This window comes from Papilio xuthus, unplaced genomic scaffold (assembly GCF_000836235.2).
Source record: "Papilio xuthus unplaced genomic scaffold, Pxut_1.1 DF827135.1, whole genome shotgun sequence".
Classification (NCBI taxonomy): Eukaryota; Metazoa; Arthropoda; class Insecta; order Lepidoptera; family Papilionidae; genus Papilio; species Papilio xuthus.
Genome location: NW_013531514.1, coordinates 892,187 through 912,934, shown reverse-complemented (window position 1 = coordinate 912,934; position 20,748 = coordinate 892,187). Strand labels below are relative to the sequence as shown.

General features: G+C 35.0%; 1 protein-coding gene across 3 annotated transcripts in view; it reads right to left on the bottom strand.

Annotated features, from left to right (window-relative positions):
• The window catches only part of Myo61F (unconventional myosin 61F), a 36,239-nt gene that overhangs the window by 669 nt on the left and 14,822 nt on the right, over positions 1-20,748 (bottom strand). For 2 of the 3 annotated variants that reach the window (XM_013314789.1, XM_013314791.1), the window contains exons 2-18: positions 9,381-9,534; positions 9,116-9,231; positions 7,207-7,277; positions 6,269-6,660; positions 5,735-5,947; positions 4,431-4,693; positions 3,943-4,112; positions 3,702-3,856; positions 3,277-3,417; positions 3,012-3,153; positions 2,660-2,777; positions 2,463-2,576; positions 2,111-2,352; positions 1,535-1,804; positions 1,282-1,409; positions 725-943; positions 329-429 (exon numbers count right to left, since the gene is read on the bottom strand). In XM_013314789.1, the coding sequence (XP_013170243.1) occupies positions 329-429; positions 725-943; positions 1,282-1,409; positions 1,535-1,804; positions 2,111-2,352; positions 2,463-2,576; positions 2,660-2,777; positions 3,012-3,153; positions 3,277-3,417; positions 3,702-3,856; positions 3,943-4,112; positions 4,431-4,693; positions 5,735-5,947; positions 6,269-6,660; positions 7,207-7,277; positions 9,116-9,231; positions 9,381-9,534 (3,009 nt within the window). Of the gene's footprint in view, positions 1-328; positions 430-724; positions 944-1,281; positions 1,410-1,534; positions 1,805-2,110; positions 2,353-2,462; positions 2,577-2,659; positions 2,778-3,011; positions 3,154-3,276; positions 3,418-3,701; positions 3,857-3,942; positions 4,113-4,430; positions 4,694-5,734; positions 5,948-6,268; positions 6,661-7,206; positions 7,278-9,115; positions 9,232-9,380; positions 9,535-10,873; positions 10,991-20,748 lie in introns of those variants that run through there. The other variant, XM_013314790.1, reaches the window with a different exon arrangement.

The following is a 20,748-nucleotide window of genomic DNA, read 5'->3' as shown; positions in this document are numbered from 1 at the left end:
CTGTCCAGATATTTAAAAAGAGTTCTACTGATAAAACTTAAACATTGAAAGCCAAAAAGAATCTGTATGTCTATACATTGCATCTAAAATTGTCCTCTCTAAGTACTTACGCAGCATCTAAAACTCGTAAATCCTGTGACTTTTCACTTTCACACCTTTGTGTTTATTTCAGTAGCGAGCATGCAAATTGTGAATACTTATTACAAACGCAACACTTAAAATCACCCCCATTGTCGTTAAAATACCAAACATATGTAGAGTTGAAAATTGTTACAGTTTTTTCTAATCCATGTAGTACAGGGATTAGTAGTACAAGCTAATAACTTACGTTCTCGTGTCCACAATTTCAATAAGTTCAGGCTTTTTGGTGTAGTCAGTGACGATAGTAAGGGCCTCGATCAGGTGCGTCACTGAGATGATAAGGTCGCCCTGTAAATGTGGAAAATAACACATGAGAGGACGTCTTCACCTATTAGGACACCTCGACGTATTAAAGGCAGGGTCAATTAATTAGGTTTATCGTAACCAATAGATGGAGGAAACATATTGTCGTCCTTGTCATTATCTTTCACAAAACAGAGATAATAAGATGTTTTCAACGTGTCAAAAACCCTTGGTAAGAGGATTAACCCCCAACAAAAGGCCTCTGGAAGCTTTTTATAGTCTCAATTGTTCGCTATGAGTGACATATTAGTTTGAAAGAATATTAGTTGGTCAATCTGACCTTATCCTTCTTGAGTTCCTGCGGTATCTTGATGAGCGCGAGCTGGTCGGTCTCGTTGGTAACGACAACTCGCAGCTTGTCGAGAGGCAGGCGATGCTTCAGTTTGTATGTCTTACGTCCCGCCGCGTCCACTACATAGAGCGCGCGCTGCGACGCCAGCAGACCTCGCTCACGCGGCTTGTACCCGCGCCGGTCGTACTTTACCGCCTCGCATGAGTACTGAAGTAAGTTAAGTTAAGTAAGTAACTTTTTCACTAACCAAATACTAGCATAAAAACAGGAAATGGAAGGCATAATCTTCTGAGAAAAATACTTCAAATATAAACATATTGTATTGCTAGAAATTTTTTAAAGCTTTGTAGAACGAATATTTTTTTAATCAGCTTTATTAAAAACAAACAAATTATACGACATTCATATTCATATTCGAAAATATTTATTTGATTTGCTAGAATCGACTGGCGTTTAATCGTTTTTATTTAGGTTTTATACTTTATTAAGCTTGTTTTGCTATTTTATAAACGGAATAATTGTATGTATCATATCAGTGTACTAACGATGAGTTGTTCTCCAGTGGGCCAGGCGGGGGAGGCCATGAACGTGTCCCGCAGCACGCGGTGCTCGCCTGTCAGACGATCACTCACGAACCGCTCGCCTATGCTGCTCGGGTAGCTGTTCTTTTTCCCTGCAATGTTGCATACAAATTATATGTGAGTCTGGTTATACCTATCAAGTTTTATAACTTAAGTTAAAAGCACAATATTTGAAACTATGACCTAATTTTTAAAGATTAGAAGGTTAAATCGTTACCTTTAAATATACTCTCCGCAAGTATTTTAAGTTCGAATTGCTTCTTGTCGTCAGGAGAGAGCGCGAGCCTATACTTGCGCGCGAGCCAGGCGCGGTGCAGACGCTGCAACTCGGCGGAGGCGTGCCGGCAGGTGGCGGGGCAGGCGGGCCAGCTCAGGTCCAGCAGCCGGCGCGGCAGCTGCGTGGACAGCCGCTTCAGCCAGTGCACCTTCGCGATGCCCAGGAAACGGCGGTTCTCCGGCGTTTCGGGACCATTGCGAGTGATGAAACCTGGATGACGAGAAAGCGAAACACAGATTGATATTTGAATAAATTGCATTGCTTACACTAACTGAAAGAGAAAAAAGGTACGATTGCAACTGTTAGGAAGAAAATCCGCAAATGAGCCAGTGTATTGATTCAACACTGGTTTGTGTCTCCTCACTAATCATTCTGACATTAGACTTTGTAAGGAAAGCACGTCATTCGCGCCAAAGTATTGTAATTAATAATGTTTAAAATTAGATAGTTCTAGATTTACAATATAGACTATAAGTTGAGTTTTGTTTTTAAGATATTCTTTGCTATTATATATACCTTTGATAAATGAGCGTATGACATGTGCAGCCTTGCGGCGGCGCTCCTTGAGGCGCTGCGCGAGGAAGCGGCGCACCCACTTCTGTATGACGATGGCGGCTTGTCTCATGCGCAGGTACTGCTTGCGCTGCCAGTAGCCGCGCCACCGGCTCTGGATGATCGTCGCTATATCGTTCTTCTTCAGCTGGTAAGCGTCTTCCGTATCGAATAGCGTCTTCGGGAATCGGATGAATATCTTGGTGCTGAAAAATAATTTACTTATAAATAAAATGTGGGTAAAAAAGAGCTGAGAACATTAAAATAGTGACGTCATAGTGTAAATAGGTATTAGCATCAGTGAGTTGAGACTGACTTGCCCATCCGGTACTCCTCCTTCTCGTAGTTGAGTACGCTGACGAGACATTGTACGCCGTCGCGTGCCTCGCCGCGGTAGTTCGGCCATGTCTCCGCGCTCAGACACTTGTACCTTAAAATAAAATAATTTTTAAAAACATTAGAGCACATTGCTACTAATCTTTAATACCAGATTGAATAAACAAAAAGTGTTACCTCTCTAAGAAAGCCTCGTAAGTCCTGCGATAGGCGAAACCGGCGCGGCGCACGCGCAGGTTCTCCATCAAACCGAGGTACTTCACTTGGTGAGATACCAACTTGTCATCGAATTGCACTAAAAATAATATCTTTGATTAACCATAACAAAACTTTGACCTTGAAGACGTCACACAGACATGCAGATTCTAGAATTGATGTTATTTTCGATTAATTTATATATTTTGCTTTTGTACAAGTAAAATCTTAGCAAGCAACTTATTAGTACAACTTAAATAGAATCTAAATGTGCCAACAGATGTATGTAACAGTATGGGACAACAAATTTATATTAAGTATTGTGTAGACTGACTGGGCATCTTGAAGTCGTTGGGTTTGATGCAGCGGATGTAAGAAGGTTCCTTGCTGCTCAGGATCTTGATGAGATCGTTGAGAGAGTTCTTGAACTGCGTGATCGCCGTCTCCGGACGTTTTTTACTCATTAACTTTGAATCCTGTGAAGAAAATCATTATTAATGCTGTTGACTGCTTACTCAGAATCGTTTATTGATTACTAAGGGTGACACTTTTCGTAGATTTAGTGGAAGAAATCTATTGTTTATGTATAGTGTGTTGACCTTAAAGCATGTGCCAACGATGGTGTTATCACTGCGTGCCATGAGCGCCTGCATGTCGCGGAACAGCAGGTCGTTGTTCTTCTCCAGGAACGTGTTCACATTGTACGTCACCTCGCCAGCGTAATGCACCAGACAGAATTCCTAACATAAGCATACAATTTTAAAATATAACTAAGGTTAGATGAAAATGTTGAAGATTTGTTCAGAAACAGTGTGGAAAAAAGAGGACACATAAGCAACAAAAAGGAGTATTAGATTAGGAGTATTATTTTAACTCGTTATTTCTTTGTTTACTTCATATTTTAAAAGATAACTAGTCATTTTTGACTTTGACTGAAGTACAAGTTGTAAGCCATATCCAGTAGAAAGTTTTATAAGTAAAAATGTAGTATATGTGCAGTGCAATGTATGACATAGTTACTGACATCTCTGCCCATAAGCTTCTGTGTCTTGGAGTCGAGGTTGCGGTGCGACTTGAAGTGCTTGTGTCCATCCAAGTGCTGCGTCAGCTTGTCCAGGAAGCTGGCGTCCGTCGCGTCGCCTGGCCGCAGACACTCGTCGTCCAGGATTGAAATTATACCTGCACGATAAATCGCAATTTAAAAACACATCAACAATGATCTAAGACGTTTAAACAAATGTGGAAGATAGTTTTATTTAGCTGACCTTTGTGCCTGGCTTCAATGAGGTCGCAGATGACGATGTTATTGAAGTAGTCGACGGGCTCCCACTCGATGCCTTCGCGCAGGTATTCCTCCTGCTCCTGACGCAGCGTCAGCTGGATGAACAGTTGCTGCAGCTTCTCGTTGCAGAAGTTGATGCAGAACTGCTCGAAACTACGGACCGTAGGATAGACAACACGAATGGTAAATAAGTCACCTGGATAGTTTCATTCTGTCTTTTAAATTTGTGGTGAGAGTTTTAGTAGTCTGTTACCGACAAAAATATTCTTTACAATTTTTTCTAGTACACACTCTGCGGTCTCTCTATCGACTTGGCGGCATAAAATTCTAACAGATACGTATTTCTAGTCGCTCAACAGGCTTATATGGTCACAATATATGGGAAGCGCTGGTCTATAAAGCACGTATTTAGAAAGCGAACAAAATCTGAATTTATTATTAGGTTAAAAGGTAAAGTTAACTAAATCTCACCTGTTCTTCGGGAAGATTTCAAATCCATAGATATCCAAGATTCCGATCACAGAAGCTCTGGGATCTTTCTCCTTAGGGGCGAGGGAAGCGTTAAGTCTAGATACAAGCCAGCTGAAGTGCTTATCGTAGATGGCTTTAGCTAACGCGTCCCGCGCGTACTGAGCTTGCTCCAAGTCTAGAGGAGTGTTGACAACGTCACCTCGAGCGTCGATTGTACGACTTGTTAGACTCTCTCGGAGCTTAGTTGGGTCTACTTTTAGGAGCTGGAAGGAAAATAAATATGTAGAGATATCTTTTATAACATAATTGATGCAAAAGTCACGTGAAGTGGACGTCCAGATAAGTGTTACGTCCCTCATTAAAGGATACCTATACTAATATTATAAAGTGGAACAGTTTGTTTGTTTAAACGCGCTAATCTCAGGAACTACTGGTCCGATTTGAAAAATTCTTTTTTTGTTGGATAGTCCAATTATAGATGTAGACTTTAGGCTATATAACATTACGCTACGACCAATAGTTTTTTGTTTAAGAAGACATTAATAGCTAATAAAGTTCTATTGTAAACCATGATACATAACAAGCTAGCTTATAAGAAATAGGTGATAGATATACGACGAATAAGTAACAATAGATGACTATATTTTGTCTTAGATTAATACAACGTACAATAGAGATTAAGCACGAAGCATCAATACAATGTAGTGTCCGAGGAAGTAGTACAAATGTTTATAAATGAAGTATGCAGAACAATGCGCTTACAAGAGAACCTTGCCCTAATGATTATTTAAATAACTTCATTCAACGATCGATTACATCCTGACAATCTGATTAAATAAATTTATAGTCGAAGAATGAAACGGTGTTACAGCCTAGTGACAAAGCGTCAGAATTACAATTCAAAGATAATCGTCTCACGTATTTATCTTTTGGCAAAATGTCTAAGAGCAATTCAGAAAGAATTCTGTCGCTACAAAAGTATAATTATGAAGTAATGCTCATGGAAACATGAACAGAATGTTAGATGTAAAATTATACTTCTGAGTTACTATTTCTTCCACATAAAGTATAGTTTTTCTGTGACGTCAAAGATTTTTATTAACAAATTAACTCACAAGGTTTAGCACTTTTAGACTTTTCAAATATCTTGGCGGCTCAAGGTTATGGGCGCGATGCGTAGTCCTCTCCCCCATCTCGCTACCCCTAACAATAAGTTCTGCGCAGCGAGTAGCCAAAAGTTTTGATCTGCCAGAACATTTGAAAAGTCATAGGAACATGGAAAGAATACAATGAAGTTGACTTACATCAGCAACGTTTCCACTGTTGGCATCATGCGACAGTATCTCAGCGTATCCCTTATCGTTCTGCACGAATTTGACGTTGCCGAGGTGGAGTACGCTGGCTACGATGTGGAACATCTCACGCTGCTCCGCCTCGCCTATTTCTATGACCTTCATGGCCTCCTGCACCACGCGGAACTGCTCTGCGTCACTTGCCTTTTGACCCACTGATGATTGCTGTAGAATTGTGGAAACTTAGTTAGCTTCGAATAAACTTAAATCAATTAAATATTACTAGTTCAATATTTATGGACAGGATATACTTTGGTAGAAGAAAATTCTAAGGTGAAATTGACAACGCTGACAACACGGCGAACGGATTTTGAAAGTCAAAATTATTAAACACAAATTCAAGGTCCAATTTAATAAAATACTTTCTCTGCAGCCTATTAGGTCCCAGAAATATTTGAATATAGTTGCATTGCTGCAGAAATTGGAACTAAATCTGTAAAATAAACACCCTAATAATGAAGAAATTATTAAAAATATATAACTCACCATGTCTGTCGTATATTTGTAGGCTTCAGGTCGTCCCTGCAGCTTCAGTTGCCTTAACAAATCTTGGCTTGCACCAGCCAGCAGTTGATAGAATATATGGAAGTTCCTTTCACCAGACATTTGGCTTACGACTCTAGACTTTTCTAAAAGATAGTTTAAGATATGGCCTCCTTCTGGAGCACCTTCGAAGTTAAATTGTATATCCATGTATTTGCCGAAGCGACTTGAGTTATCGTTTCGATGCGTTTTAGCGTTCCCGAATGCTTCGAGTAGCGGGTTACTCTGCAGCAGTTTGTCTTTGACAGTTTCAACATTGCGAAGATGGTTTGTTCTTGAAGCGATGTATTCTAGAACTCTCTTCGAAGCTTCGGTTTTTCCTGATCCGGATTCACCTAAATGTTTTTGTTATAAAGTATTATGTTTAAACAATTATGTTTAGTTACAATTGTGACATATACTACAGACTTTTTTGCACAAAAATCAATTGAAATAGGTTTGTTATTCGGTCTATTTGTACTAATGAAAAGTACATTATAAAAAGTAGACAGTTTGTACCCAAAAAATATTATCATTTTATTTTAAATTAAAGCTAGTCAGAAGTACTTAAAATCATATTATCTTTATATATATAATTCTTCTGTGTGTGTGTATGTCACTGCACTTCTCTCAAACGACTGGACCGATTTTGATGAAATTTATTGTGTGTGTTCAAGGGGATCTGGGAATGGTTCAGATTCACAATTTTGTCCGCTGGACAATGTTTTTTAATTAATTTTTAATTTATTAGTAGTTGTTGATTTTGGAATGTTTTACATTGGATCCGACAGACGGCGCTACCATCGCAGTGTCAAATTATCAGACAACGTCTGTCGGGTCCGCTAGTATTCAATAAATTGATATTTGTTTAGCTGTAAATTGAAGGTTGTAGGCTGGCTTACCTGAAATCAGGATGCATTGTTCTCGGTGTTCATAAACCAATGATCGGTAGGCATTGTCCGCGATTGCAAATCTAAGATCGAAAATTTATAATAATAAAATAAGACATTTAAACGTTTTACTTATCGTATTATGAGAGTACATTATGCTATTATACTTTACACTTTTTTTACTAGCTCTCGCCCGGAACTCCGAACGCGCAGCATTAAATGTAGCCTACGCGTTCTACCAGATTATGTTCTACATCTATGCCAAATTATATGGAGATCCATGCAAAAGTTCTTATATTCTAACAAAAATCCATCCATCAACACATTCGCATTTATAATATTAGTAAAACCTTATAATTTTCCAAGTTAATTGATTTTAATTATCAAAAAAATCATAAATTTTTTCCAACTTTCTACATAATTAGTTGGTAAATAGCAATTACCGGAATATGTGCTTTTACATATGTATTTTTATATATTAGTATAATTCATCGTAATATTTAGTAACGTTATCATGCATGTGTCGATATCTTAATCAATATCAACTTGTATCAAATATTTTATCTTATGCGTCATGTACATATGTAGTTCAATGGAATTAGTACACGAATGTTAGTTGAATTTACGAAAAGAAGACACATTATTACTCTGTACCAAAATGTAGAGTATGACCAAAACGATACAGTCAGGAGCAGTTGTTTTCTCTGCGGACAGGATTGAGTATGTTGAGTACCACAATTTAGAACTCAACTAAAGTATTGACCTACTAAATATTTAACAATATGAAGATTTGAGCCTGCAATTCTATCTTAATAATATTATAAATGCGAATGTTTAGATGAATGGATGTTTGTTTGAAGTTATCTCCAATACCGCTTCCTAGATTGCGCTGAAAATTGGCATCAATAGAGCATAGTCAGGAAGAACACATATACTAATTAAGTTTATTTTAATTCCGCACGGATGAAGTCGCGAGCGATAGCTAGCTTGAAATATTTTTAGCTGACTCGATAAAACAGTATACCTTATTTTATCACTAATATTAGTTGGTGGCGTTTACTAACAGCTGTATAACTGCTATTGGACGTCGTTATTTATCAGCTTTATAACATATGTCCGTTCGCACGTTTTTTAATTTCATATCTAAAGTAACAAACGACAAATTAATCTAGGTATGTTAATGTCTACTCATACCATATTCATTCCTAAGATAAGGATCAACAAACTCCGCGAAATTATGCGTTGTTGCATGAACAATTATTTGTTATGTATGTATACATTTTAAATATTACTATCTTCCTAATGATGAAAAATGACGGCCAATAATTTTTAAATTAGGAACACGAACACCAGCATGAAAGAGGTCAAACACCAAAGAGTTCGTAATATCAATATAATGCTACTAATCAGTTACTTTTAGTTTACTAAAGTGCACTTAAGCTAGTGGCACTTATTTTGTTTTGAGTATAATAGTATGTTATAAATGCGAATGTTTAGATATAAGGATGTTTGAAGGTATCTCCAGAACGGCTCAACGGATTTTAATGAAATTTGGAATATATTTAGAACATATTCTGGAAAAACATAGGCTACTTATAAAGTTTTTTTTTAAACTACTCGATTTAAAATTAACATATGTAATGTTTGATTTCAACTACGCGTTTGTTCTTTTTTCAATTTTTTAGACCGAAGAGCTGGCAGCTACCTCGGACAAAGAATTAGTTTAGCCATCCAAAACGGGAACGCTGCCAGTATCTTCGGGACCTTGCCTAAAGGGACTCCTTTTCATAATATATTTTAGTAAACAATTCGTTTTTAATATTTTATTTAATACTCATTAAGACTATTCAATAGATTCTTTGTTAGTTTATTGTTAAATGTAATTAATTTAAGTTAAAGTTAAACATTGTATTGTACTTACACGTGAGGCGGAGCTTCAAAGAAAGCTTTCTTGTAGTAGAGCTTTGCCTTCTCCTCGGTGTAGATGGGCAGATTCTTGTACGGGTTGACAGAGATCAGCACATTGCCGATGTAAGTCTATCAAACAACGTTATCACAACTTCAAAATTTGTATGGAAGTGACGCGCCACAATTACGTGACTTATCGAAAGTTATTGTGTTCTTACTAAACTTGTGAGAAATTATATATAGGTTATATATCTTAATTAAAGCGATATTATACATACATATATGATGTTTTCATTGAATCGTTTCCGCAGGTTGTCGATGAAGGCGGCTTCAGAGCGGTAGTCTTCTAGTAGCACGAAGTCTTGCACGCCGGCGCGTTCGCGGTGCTGCAGCGCGTGCTCCATCACGCCCTGAGACACCGGACGGAGCAGGCTGGCACAAAAACAAGGTCAAGGTCAAATTAGGTCAAGACTTAAGTACGTCAAAGAACAAGAAACAAGTTTTAACATTGGTAGACGCCAGTAGCAATATGTGGCTCACCCGGTGCAATTCCCTTATTGTACAGAAGACAGGCGAATGAAGTGATGGGAATAGGAAGTGGGTTTGAAGAAAAAGAAGAAGAAAAGGAAGGGGAAATATCCTCTTTCTGTGTGTCCCCTGTAAATTAAAGGTGGGCAGGGCAACTCATCTGCAATTGCGGATGTCTTGACAGCGGACGCTTCACTATTTCGGCGAATTCAGATGACCGTTTGCTTGTTTGCATTATGGTATAAAAAAGGTATGCTACATAACCTAACAGCTAACAATGTCAGAGATAGCAGCTAGACTGACATTTTATAATGGTAGAGTGCAAAATTGGCTTATAAAATGTCAGACATGGTTATGCATCAAACTTATAACAAACATCTTGGCGAGAGGTCTATTTCATTCGTATTTCTTCTCCTTTTCTTATTATTATGCGGTGGAGACTACCATAAAAACTATAACAGATTTATAAATTTTATAATTGTTTACGTGGTTTATGTATTAAAAGATTTTGTGTACAGAATGTAATTATTTTCGGTATATTTCGTTATTATTGTTTGACAAATGGTATGAATCTCACGCTGCCAAATGATAAGCAAATACGTTCGTGGAATAGTTAACACAACATAGCTGTTATCAGAAGATACTGGCCGGTTCATTATCCCAGTGTTGAACTATAAAACATCTTGAAGCCAGTTTTATAACGGTCCCCATAATATATCTTCGTAAGATGTAATAATTATGATAGGATTATAATGGTTATTCTATTATAGTTGATGTCCACAGAGTATGTAATTAAGGTATGTATTAAAAACTTACTTTTCTAGTTATTTAAGTGAAGAAGACAGTTGACAATCCTCGATTACTTTAACATTTACTTTTGACTTACGCGATAATGCTTACAGAAATCTAAACCTATAGTTACACAGAATTTTATTAATTATTTCTACAAGATAATCTTATTCCTTTAGAAGGACGTTATTAATATAAAGTCGACTACCAGCAGTACCGAGAGTGTCAACTCAACTCACGCCTGCAACCCAAAAGGGCAGGTATAGAGCACGAATTTGCATTTGGCGTCCACACGAACCTGCACAGTTCAATTTTCGCCATTTCGGAAGACGGAACGTGACGGGTTGAATGCCTTTTAATATTATACTTTTAGATACTTAGCCATCACTCAAAAACTCTCAGTGGGGACGTAAGACGGTTAGTTTAAAAAATATATAATGCAAATACCGCTCACCGTAACTTTTCAATACGATATAAGAGTCCCTGACAATCTTCAGCTTCACTGAACCCCATTGTGAACACAAGCACAGATCAATCCAGTATGAGATACATTTGTGAACTGAGAGAAAACTAATATAAATAACTAACGACTTCGCTGGGATGAGAGATAAGGTACGGAAGTGAGGATATCAAAACTTTAGCCTGTATAAAACGTTAACAATTTGCGCGGGAATTTGATAACACAATGACATTTAGAGTTCTTTTATTATTACACAACTTATTGGAAAGGTTATGTTTATCTGTGCGTATGTTTGTCGGTTTATATAAATGTCAATTTCATCGTAACGTTTAGCCTAAACTAAAGATATGATTTAAACGAGTAAGGTGTGGATTCAATGCCTATTTTCTGACGATTTTTTAAGTAACAAATAGTTTCAATTAGATTAGTGACTAAGATATATATCGACCTTAAAAAAAGCGAATTGTTTAGGGCTACATTCACGGTTCCTAAAAGTGTCATGAGTACATTAAAAACTCTTTGGATCAAAATGTTTAAACAGATCGAACTTTATACAAAGTGGCCAGTGGTCAGGGGTCAAGTTAATAACCAGGTGTTTAAATAAAAAAAATGTAAGTGAATAATAATTATCTTACTTTACGTAGGGGAAGCTATTTTATAATAAACAAGCATATAAACAAGTTGACTAGTATAACATAACGGCCACATTCAGATGGGTGACTCAAGGACTTTTGTGTAAAGCAGATTATGGGACTTTACTTTAAAATAATTGCGCATATAATAAGTTTATTAAAATTTGTACACTAACGCCGTATCCACAATTTTAATTAGCTTTGTATTTCATTTAAAAAAAAACTTCCCGTCTTATTTTTTTTACAAAATTGAATGATATTGTTATATTCAGAGTATTAAAATGAAGATTGTTGGTCCATCAACGTTCTATTATTAGTCAAAAGTATAGAAAATACTAATTAAATAATAATAACTATACTTACAATTAAAAAACAACAATTTTATAACCACAATGTCAGTTTAAATAACAAAAATGTCTCCAGACAACATTTAAATTTCGCCAATAATTAACAAACTGAAATAACACAAAACCACTGATTTAAAATCTTACTTCATCGTGTACCACAGAAGTAATACTAAAAGCATTATTTGTCTGTCTGTGTGCGAATATTTCCTTCATAACATAATGACGTGGCAATTAAAATACAATAAATATGTTTACGGTGATTAGACTAAAACTCATCGTTAGCTTAATTTACAAAGAAATACAAATAAATAATACGACTTTTAAATACTAACAAATTGGTTAACTAAGTTTAGTTTTTAAATTTTCTATATCATCATTATTACGCTATTTATGCCTAATACGCTGTAAGTTACCACTCTTCCAAACGTCTCTATAGCTGGGGATCCATTGGCGCGCAAAACACGCCAACTGTCAAATCCGCCAATGGAGTACTGGGAAGCCAGATTGCATTCGCCCCGAAGCGATTCCATACTTCAAAAATGTATAAAACTGACAATAACTTTCGATAAGTCACATGATAGTCACACGTTATTAAAAATCAGTAGATTTTCTCGTTGGCTAGATGTGTACGCTTGTAATTCTTTCTATCAGCAATTTAATTCGTCTGTTCAGCCAGACCGAGGTGGAGAGTACAGAAGACTTTTTAACGCAAATAAAATTAACCTTTAAACTATTGTATCAAGGTTTAATTTTACTTGCAGTGTAATTTTTTTAATTTTGTTTTTTTTTTATATTACAAATGGGTTTGAAATATTAATAGAATATGTATTTTAAGGTCGATGTCTGCTTTTGACTTTAAGAATACTAAATTTGTTTGGATATTAATTTTGTTGTACTTTGATAAATCGTTAATTATAATGTTTCTTATATATCTATTAAGAATGTGTTACATTTAATGGAGCAGAATGTAATCAACGAAGAGAAGTATTTTAATTCAGTAACATTTACTTGCATATCTAATTGGATTTGTTTCGTTATATTACAGAGGTAAGAGTCGAAGACCGCGTAACCTTCGTTACATTGGTTGAGATAAGCATTTATTTATTAGAGGTTATATTGTAATATAGATTGTAATAGACAAAAAAACGTACTATTTTCGGCAGATTGATAAGTAAGGTTTAACAAAAACTAACCTAAATAAATTGAAGACATACAATTGATCTTAGAGCCATGCCGATTATTTCGTGAGATCATAATCGATTATAAGTAATATCTATACTAATAATAAAAGAAAGATTTGTATGTTTGTAAGGAATAAACTAAAAAACTACTAGAGAGATATCGAAAACTCTTTCACAGTTAAAATGCTATATATCTCTGGCCTCCAACTTTGACTAGCTACTAATCGGAGAGGCATCTCAAGAGGAAGAGATCCCTGAGTAATATAAGGATTACAACCAGGAGCTCTACGACTTATACCAGGAGCTGCACGTGGCGGGACACATCAAATTGAACAGGCTTAGATGGGCCGGCCACGTGAAGCGAATGAATGAAGCCGGAGTCCCTAAGAGTGTTATGGCGAGTAATCCCAAAGGTCGTAGAAGTCGACGGAGACCAAAACTCCGATGGATTGACGGCGTAAATAAGGACGCAAAAGGAAGGAAGCTCGTGGCCAGAGATAGACCGAGGTGGAAAAAGTTGCTGGACCAAGCCAAGCCATACAAAGGGCTGTAGAGCTAGAAGAAGAATATAAGCATTAAATTGTAGCTTTGCTAGTGACTTTGTCCTCGGGAATTAAAGAAAAACTTGGTAAGTAGCCTTTGTGCTCTTCCAGACTTCTACATCTGTGTCAAATTTCATCAAGATCAGTTCAGCCGTTTTAGAGATACTTAACGACAAACATCTATTCATCCATCCAAACGTTCGCATTAATAATATTAGTACCTAAGAAGTAATTGTTATCTTATTATAATTTTGGTGTTTAATATTATTATTCAAAATGTTTACAAAAATTTGTCCACCGGTGCGAAATAAAGACGTGTAGCTAGTCATATATAAATGACTCATTTTTACAAATATTATAACCTCAAAACATATGTCTGTTCGCTAAATATGACTCAGAATGTGAGGGTTATTTTAGTGAGGCGGCACTAAAACAAACGTGACCCGCAAACATACGATCGTTTTTAAACATATAAATATACCAAAGTAGCGTAAAACAATCACAAATCACGTGAAATACTTTAATTTGAATACAGATAAAAAAACGAATCAATTATTCGTTCGTTTTTTAAATGGCGGTCAAGGTGAAGGCGATTAGTTTTTTATAAAATTCACTAAGGTAACCATAAAACATTGACCTCGATAAATTGAGAAGAGGAATATACGAAACGAATGCCATTTGGTTGTTTAAATTAAAAATACGTGATGTTTCTTATGCATCAAATAATTAAATCTTATTAACAAGCGTAATTAATTTCTAAATACATAAACGTGAAATGACATATTAAGGAATTGTAGTATTTTTTGTATAAATGTCAATATTATTTATACTAACTTATAAGACAATGTAAAAGGAAGTAGTCAAATTACAGAACTAGTGACAACTGGAGTTGTCTATTTAAGCTACTTTCTTCATGTCACTTGTAAGTTTAATGTTACCGTGAAAGTTTATAAATATAAAACAACGCGTAAACCTAATCCTACTATTTTACTCTTAAATGCCAAAGTTTAGATGTATGGATGTATGATAGAGTATCTACAGAATTATTCGACGTGTCTCAATAGCAGAGATGTGAAACATAGTCTGAAAGAACACATAGACTACTAAGTTTTTTAATCCGCACGGATGAAGTCGCGAATGACAGCTAATTCTGACAGACTATTCAGAGTGTGAAACAAAAATTAGAGATAAAAATGTCAAATTTTTAAAGCTGGAGAGTCAATTTAGTTGACTTTTATGTTCCACTCACACATAAAAAAACATACACACATAAAAGAACAATAAATATATAAAAATATCAACGTAGTTTAGAGACTCCAAGAGACATTGCAACAAACTTAGGTAGAAAATTGTCGTGATATTTAGAAAAATGTCATGTCTAACGCCGTCATGGTTCTGCAAATGCCGCTCTGCCATTAACTAGACCTACATCGTTTATATTTTGTAAGAAATAGCAATTTAACAAAAGGGACTAAATATAACAAAGGAATAATTATCCATCTCGATTTTTTTGAGGCGCTGTATTCTTCCAACCGTGATTTAATACTTACCTGCCTTAGAACCTTCTTTTATCTTTGAAAAAAAAACGTCACTCAAAACTAATCAGATATTAGAGTTATAGGTACTTAGGTTTTATGTAGAATATTACTCATAGTTTATTCCCCCAGAATTGAGCTATGCCGGCCTCATTATGACTAGGATACATTCATCAGGATATCCCCTACGTGGCTTCGCTAGTATTTGCAGTGATGTGACGTCACCAACAGTTGCATCGACATTGGTACATTGCCCTGAATTAAAAGCAAACGTTAAATAACAATTTCCTTCAGCAAAAGCTGTTAAATAGAGTGGGATGTTAGAGAGATGATTTTGTTTTTTTTATGCCCAACTAGCTGTAACCTGCGACTTCATCCGCGAATTGAAAAAAACTTAATAATTAGCCTGTATGTTCTTTCAGACTATGTTATACAGCTATGCCAAACTTCAGCGAGTTCCATTAAGCCGTTCCGGAGATACCTTCAAACATCTATCCATCTAAATATTCGCATTTATAATATTAGTAAGAAGTAACATAACTAAATGAACGTTCAGTATTTTGGTAGACAGAAATAATATTTACATATAAATATTTACGTATATATACAGAAAAAATGATTGTGTCTTTCTATGAACAGTCAGTCTGTATTACCTTGTAAATATTTGTCATAGTTCCGCATAGATCGTTTAACCTATGACTCAGAAACCGTTCGATGATCAAGCAGCTTACCGTTGGTTTCCGAAACCAAAATCTCGGTATCAAAGATATCGTTATAACAGTTTTAAACGGGGATTATGATCTTAGAAACCCACGATTAGTTTATTTAGGTATAAAAATTAATTACTTTGTGTGGCTTTGTGAAGTAAAAGGTAAAACAATCTGTCGACCAAAAATAAAAACAATTATGTTTGTCAAACCAATTATTCATTACTCAAAGACATTAATAAATGAACCGTCACTACCAAAGAACAAAAACAATAGACAACCATGGGTCTATTATTACAAAGATCTAGACGATTTAAAACCTTAATCCATTGTATTAAGTTCCACTTTAGTATTTACGAAGTTAACGCTTATGACACATTTGATAAATCGTTAAGAAAATGATACGGTCTTTTATTTTATATAATCTTGCTAATATTATAAATGCGAATGTTTAGATGGATGGATGTTTGTTTGAAGGTATCTCCAGCGGCTGCTTGGAACTCGCTGAAACTTGTAGAACATAGTCTGGAAGAACATTTAGGTTACTAAGCTTTTTTTTTAATTCCTCCCGGAATTAAAGCCACAGATAGGAGGAATGTTTATTATAAACTAGCTGTCGCCCGCGACTCCGTCCGCGTTGATATATAAAAAAAATTAATTAGTGTAGCACAGCCCATCCATCCATCCACATCACATCCATTTAAACGTTCGCAAAAAAAATAATAATAAATAGTATCCTATGTCCGTCTCTTGGCTCTAAGCTACCTGCTCAACAATTTTCAGACATATCGGTGAAGCCGTTCTTGAGTCATAAATAGTGTAACTAACACAACTTTTTATATATGTATAGATTTATTATTGAATAGTCGACAGTTAAAAACAATAATTATAAGATTTTTATAAAAGATCAATGTATAATAATTTGTGAATCGAGAAATTATTGTACACAGCAGTGGTAAAAGGTCTTAACCAATTTAACCTAACCTTCAAAAGAAGTGTATAACGAAAGCAAACGTTTATTAACATATATTTTATCGTTTATTTACGTGACCCAATTCTCGAAGAGCGTTATAAATATAGAATCAAATCGTATAAGATGCAATTTTTACGCCTGCAAATGACGGATGAAGGCGAAATCTTAATAGTGAGGAAATTCTTAGCCCGTGTTTCCGCTGTTCAAAGTCTTGTTAATTAGTAAAATCATAAACAACAACTTATTGGTTTTAAGATCCGTTATTTTGACTGTAAGACTTACTTCTTAGTAATATTATAAATGCGAATGTTTAGATGCACGGATGTTTTTTGAAGATATCTTCAAAACGTCTTAACGGCTTTCGATGAAATTTGGCACAGATGTAGAACAGTCTGGGGGAACACACAGGCTATTATTTTTTTAATTCCGCGCGTACGGAGTTGCGGGCGAAAGCTAGTCTTGAATAAATACAAAATGTGAATATAATTTGTTTTTCTGTCAGTAAATATGTTTACACAAGGCAATGTCTATGGAAAGTCGTTTGTAAAGGCAAGGACAATTGTAACATACAGCCATCTTAAATGTAACGCGATCCTCATATAAACAAGGAAATTATACTTTTAACTTGAGAATTAGCAATTTTATGTAGGTGTAGAGAAATCCGTCGCGTCGACTTTGCAATAAATATGTTAATGTCAGCTGATTAACATTAAATAAATATAAAACGATTCTAAACATTTTTATTATCCAATTCTATTAGATTTTCGATACAACAGTTCTAATTTTTGTAAGAATTGCAACAGATTGCCTACGCCTGCATAAAAATTAGGTTATTGTTGCCGCCGTGAGTTTGCAGTTTTTTTTATCAAAGACTAAGCGAGAGACGATATGCTTTATTAAAAACTAGCTGTCGCCCGCGACACCGTTCGCGTGGATATATGTATAAATGAACTTACATACTTAGTGTAGCATATGTGTTCTTTCAGACTATGTTCTATACGTATGCCAATTAAATAAAAAGCATAAATTCGAAAAAAAAAGAATAAATAGTATCCTATGTCCATCTCCTGGCTTTAAGCTCCTCACCAATTTTCAGGCATATCGGTAAAGCCGTTCTTGAGTTATAAATAGTGTAACTAACACGACTTTCTTTTATATATGTAGATAGATGATTTGGCAGTTGAATCTTACTTTAAACTCGTTTTGTGTCTGCGTAGTGTTTGTCAATTTGTCATCATTAGGTCATATAAATGAATAGACATATGATATTAGGTGAATGTCTTTTGATTTCGTTCGTGAAATTATAAATGAATTTTTTGAAATGACAATAATATTACGTAATTTAAGAGGCATCAGCTATATTATTCATCATACTAGCGGTCTCCCACGACTAAAAAGAATGCCTTAAATCACGACAGTATTATCAATTATGTTTCAGTCCAAGTCCCGTCCAAAATCAGTCAAGCCATTTCGGAGATTCCCAAGAACATAAGCGTATGTGCAGTCAGTAAAAAGTAAAAAAAAAAGTTTTTCGTTATAAAAAAACGCAATGCGTCATGTTCACTGATACTCCAATTTTATTAATTGTATTTGTACCTATGCTTTTTAAAAAATACCAAAAAATTATTTAGTCTATGTGTTCTTCTAGACTATGTTCTACATCTATGGTCTACAGCGTGATCCATTCAGCCGTTCTGGAAATACGAAGTATCAAACATCTAAACTTTCGTATTTATATAAGTAAGATTATTCAAGAGCACATATAAAAGGATCACACAGTTTGAATTTTTTTAATGCTCGGCATAAAAAATATTATCTATGTTCGACTTATCGATGTCGTAAGCGTTAATTTAAACGCCTACGCTCTCTACCTACCTTTGCATGACCGTATGCAGATTTGTTTATAAAAAAAAAACTTTACGAACCTCTGTCCAGCACACTTAATGAATCAATATTACTATGAAACAATTGAAATCAAACAAAGTTGTGATACTTAATTATTTTTATTAAAAAAACCAATCATCCTAGCTTAAAATAAGTCTTAAAATGTTGTACGGTTTTTTTAGGAACACACATGTTGTATCAAATCGCCATGTTATTTTTTTTATCACATATGGCAACACCCAGTCTGGTATTAAAGTCATTACGAAGATTATATATAATAATTTCTATAACGAATAAAGGTTTATAGTTAATTCAGGATAACTCCATATCTTATATAGGGAAAACAAAGTAATAGGAAACCACACAAATTAAGTCTTTTAATAATATAATAAAAATATTAATATAAAATTCCGCCATCTTTAATGTGGCAGTAAATGTCAATGACCTTTAAGAGTATAGATGCAAAAATAAACATCGCCTATGGGAACAATAAACTCCCACTCTATACGTCCACCAATATACTACACATACTAATACTACGAAGCTATCCAAAACCATTTACTGGCAATTTTTTTACTTAACACTAAATGAGCAATATTAATGTTGCTAGATATACAAATATAAAAGCCATTTGTTCGTAAATACTTGTAAATTTCTGATGTTTATGATTGCTGTGCTTTATGTTGTAAATCCAGGATGTCTGACAGTTATTCCCGCCATTTTTGGGCGCGCCGTGTGTTTCATTTGTCGCGAACATGACAAGGACTGAATTTTAATGAGGCGGAATTGTGACGCCGAAATACCTATTTAAAGTCTCAAGCTGTATTACAAATAACGTTAGAGTTCAAATTTTTAAATCTAACAATTATGATATAAATTATCGTTGGATTAGTAGTATAATAATAATAGTTTGTTAGTAAAAATCGGTGACTGTAAATTTTATAGACATACTGAAACTTTGTTGATAAACGTTTTTTTTGGTTCGAAGTTTCAGTTAATTACATCTAAACAAATTGCATGTGACACTATTTCCTAGAAAGGCTAGGTTTAGTAAAGAATAGGTGAAAGTGAATAACCGTAGTTGGATAGTCGGAAGATCATTGTTAGTAACGCCTCCCGACTTCAAATCGTATTGTTTGTTGTCACAGTACAAATGCTTGGTACACAGATTATCTACGAATTAACTGTCATTGTTACAGATAAAAAAAACCGTTATAAGAAGAAATTAGGGAAGTGGCTTTAAAAGTTACTTGTCTGTATAATATCAATTTTGATATTGCAGTCTTTCTTGAAATATTATTTGCGAATAGAATTTCATTTTTCAATTGTCAAGTTAGGTCTCTGATTCTTGAAAAAAATATTTCATATCATACAGTGCATTAGATATAATATATTCATATCAATTTCAGGTGAAATAAGCATTTTTTCGTTATATACAATAAACAAATGACATAAGCTCACTTTCTAAAGTAACGGTATCTTTTAACGCGTCAGAAAACATCGGCCCCTTTATGTCACAAGCGTTCATATCCAGTGTCCGCAGTATTTCTGTGTACGTAACAAAAGGATCAAGTAACTAAAGCACATGACATACCCAACGGCTCGGAAGAAGAGATGTGACGCGTCTGCAGTTCCTACTCTGTGGAATATTCTTTGAATAGTTTCGTTTTTTGACATTATATTATTTAGAAAATATTTGCATCTTGTAGTTAGTTTAGATTTGAAAATAAAAAGAATGAATTGCATTTTGGTCTGTTTAAAAAAATTGTACAACGTCTTGAACATTTATAGGAAGTAATTTTGAATTAAATACTTATTCTTAAGAATGTTTCAATATGATTAATTAAAAAAATGTGTCATCGATACTATGTCAAACATTGGGACGAGTTACCTAGTACTTAAAGGCTGCCCGTAAAATATTGGTATGCGCTGTCCGGAATTCGAAATCGCAATTTTCGGAATTTAAAGTGGACCATGCTTCAAATTTCATATTATCGCATTCTCTGTGCAAATACCTAGTACATGATTTTAAAATTACTGATTCATATGTAGTGTGCAGCTGCCAACT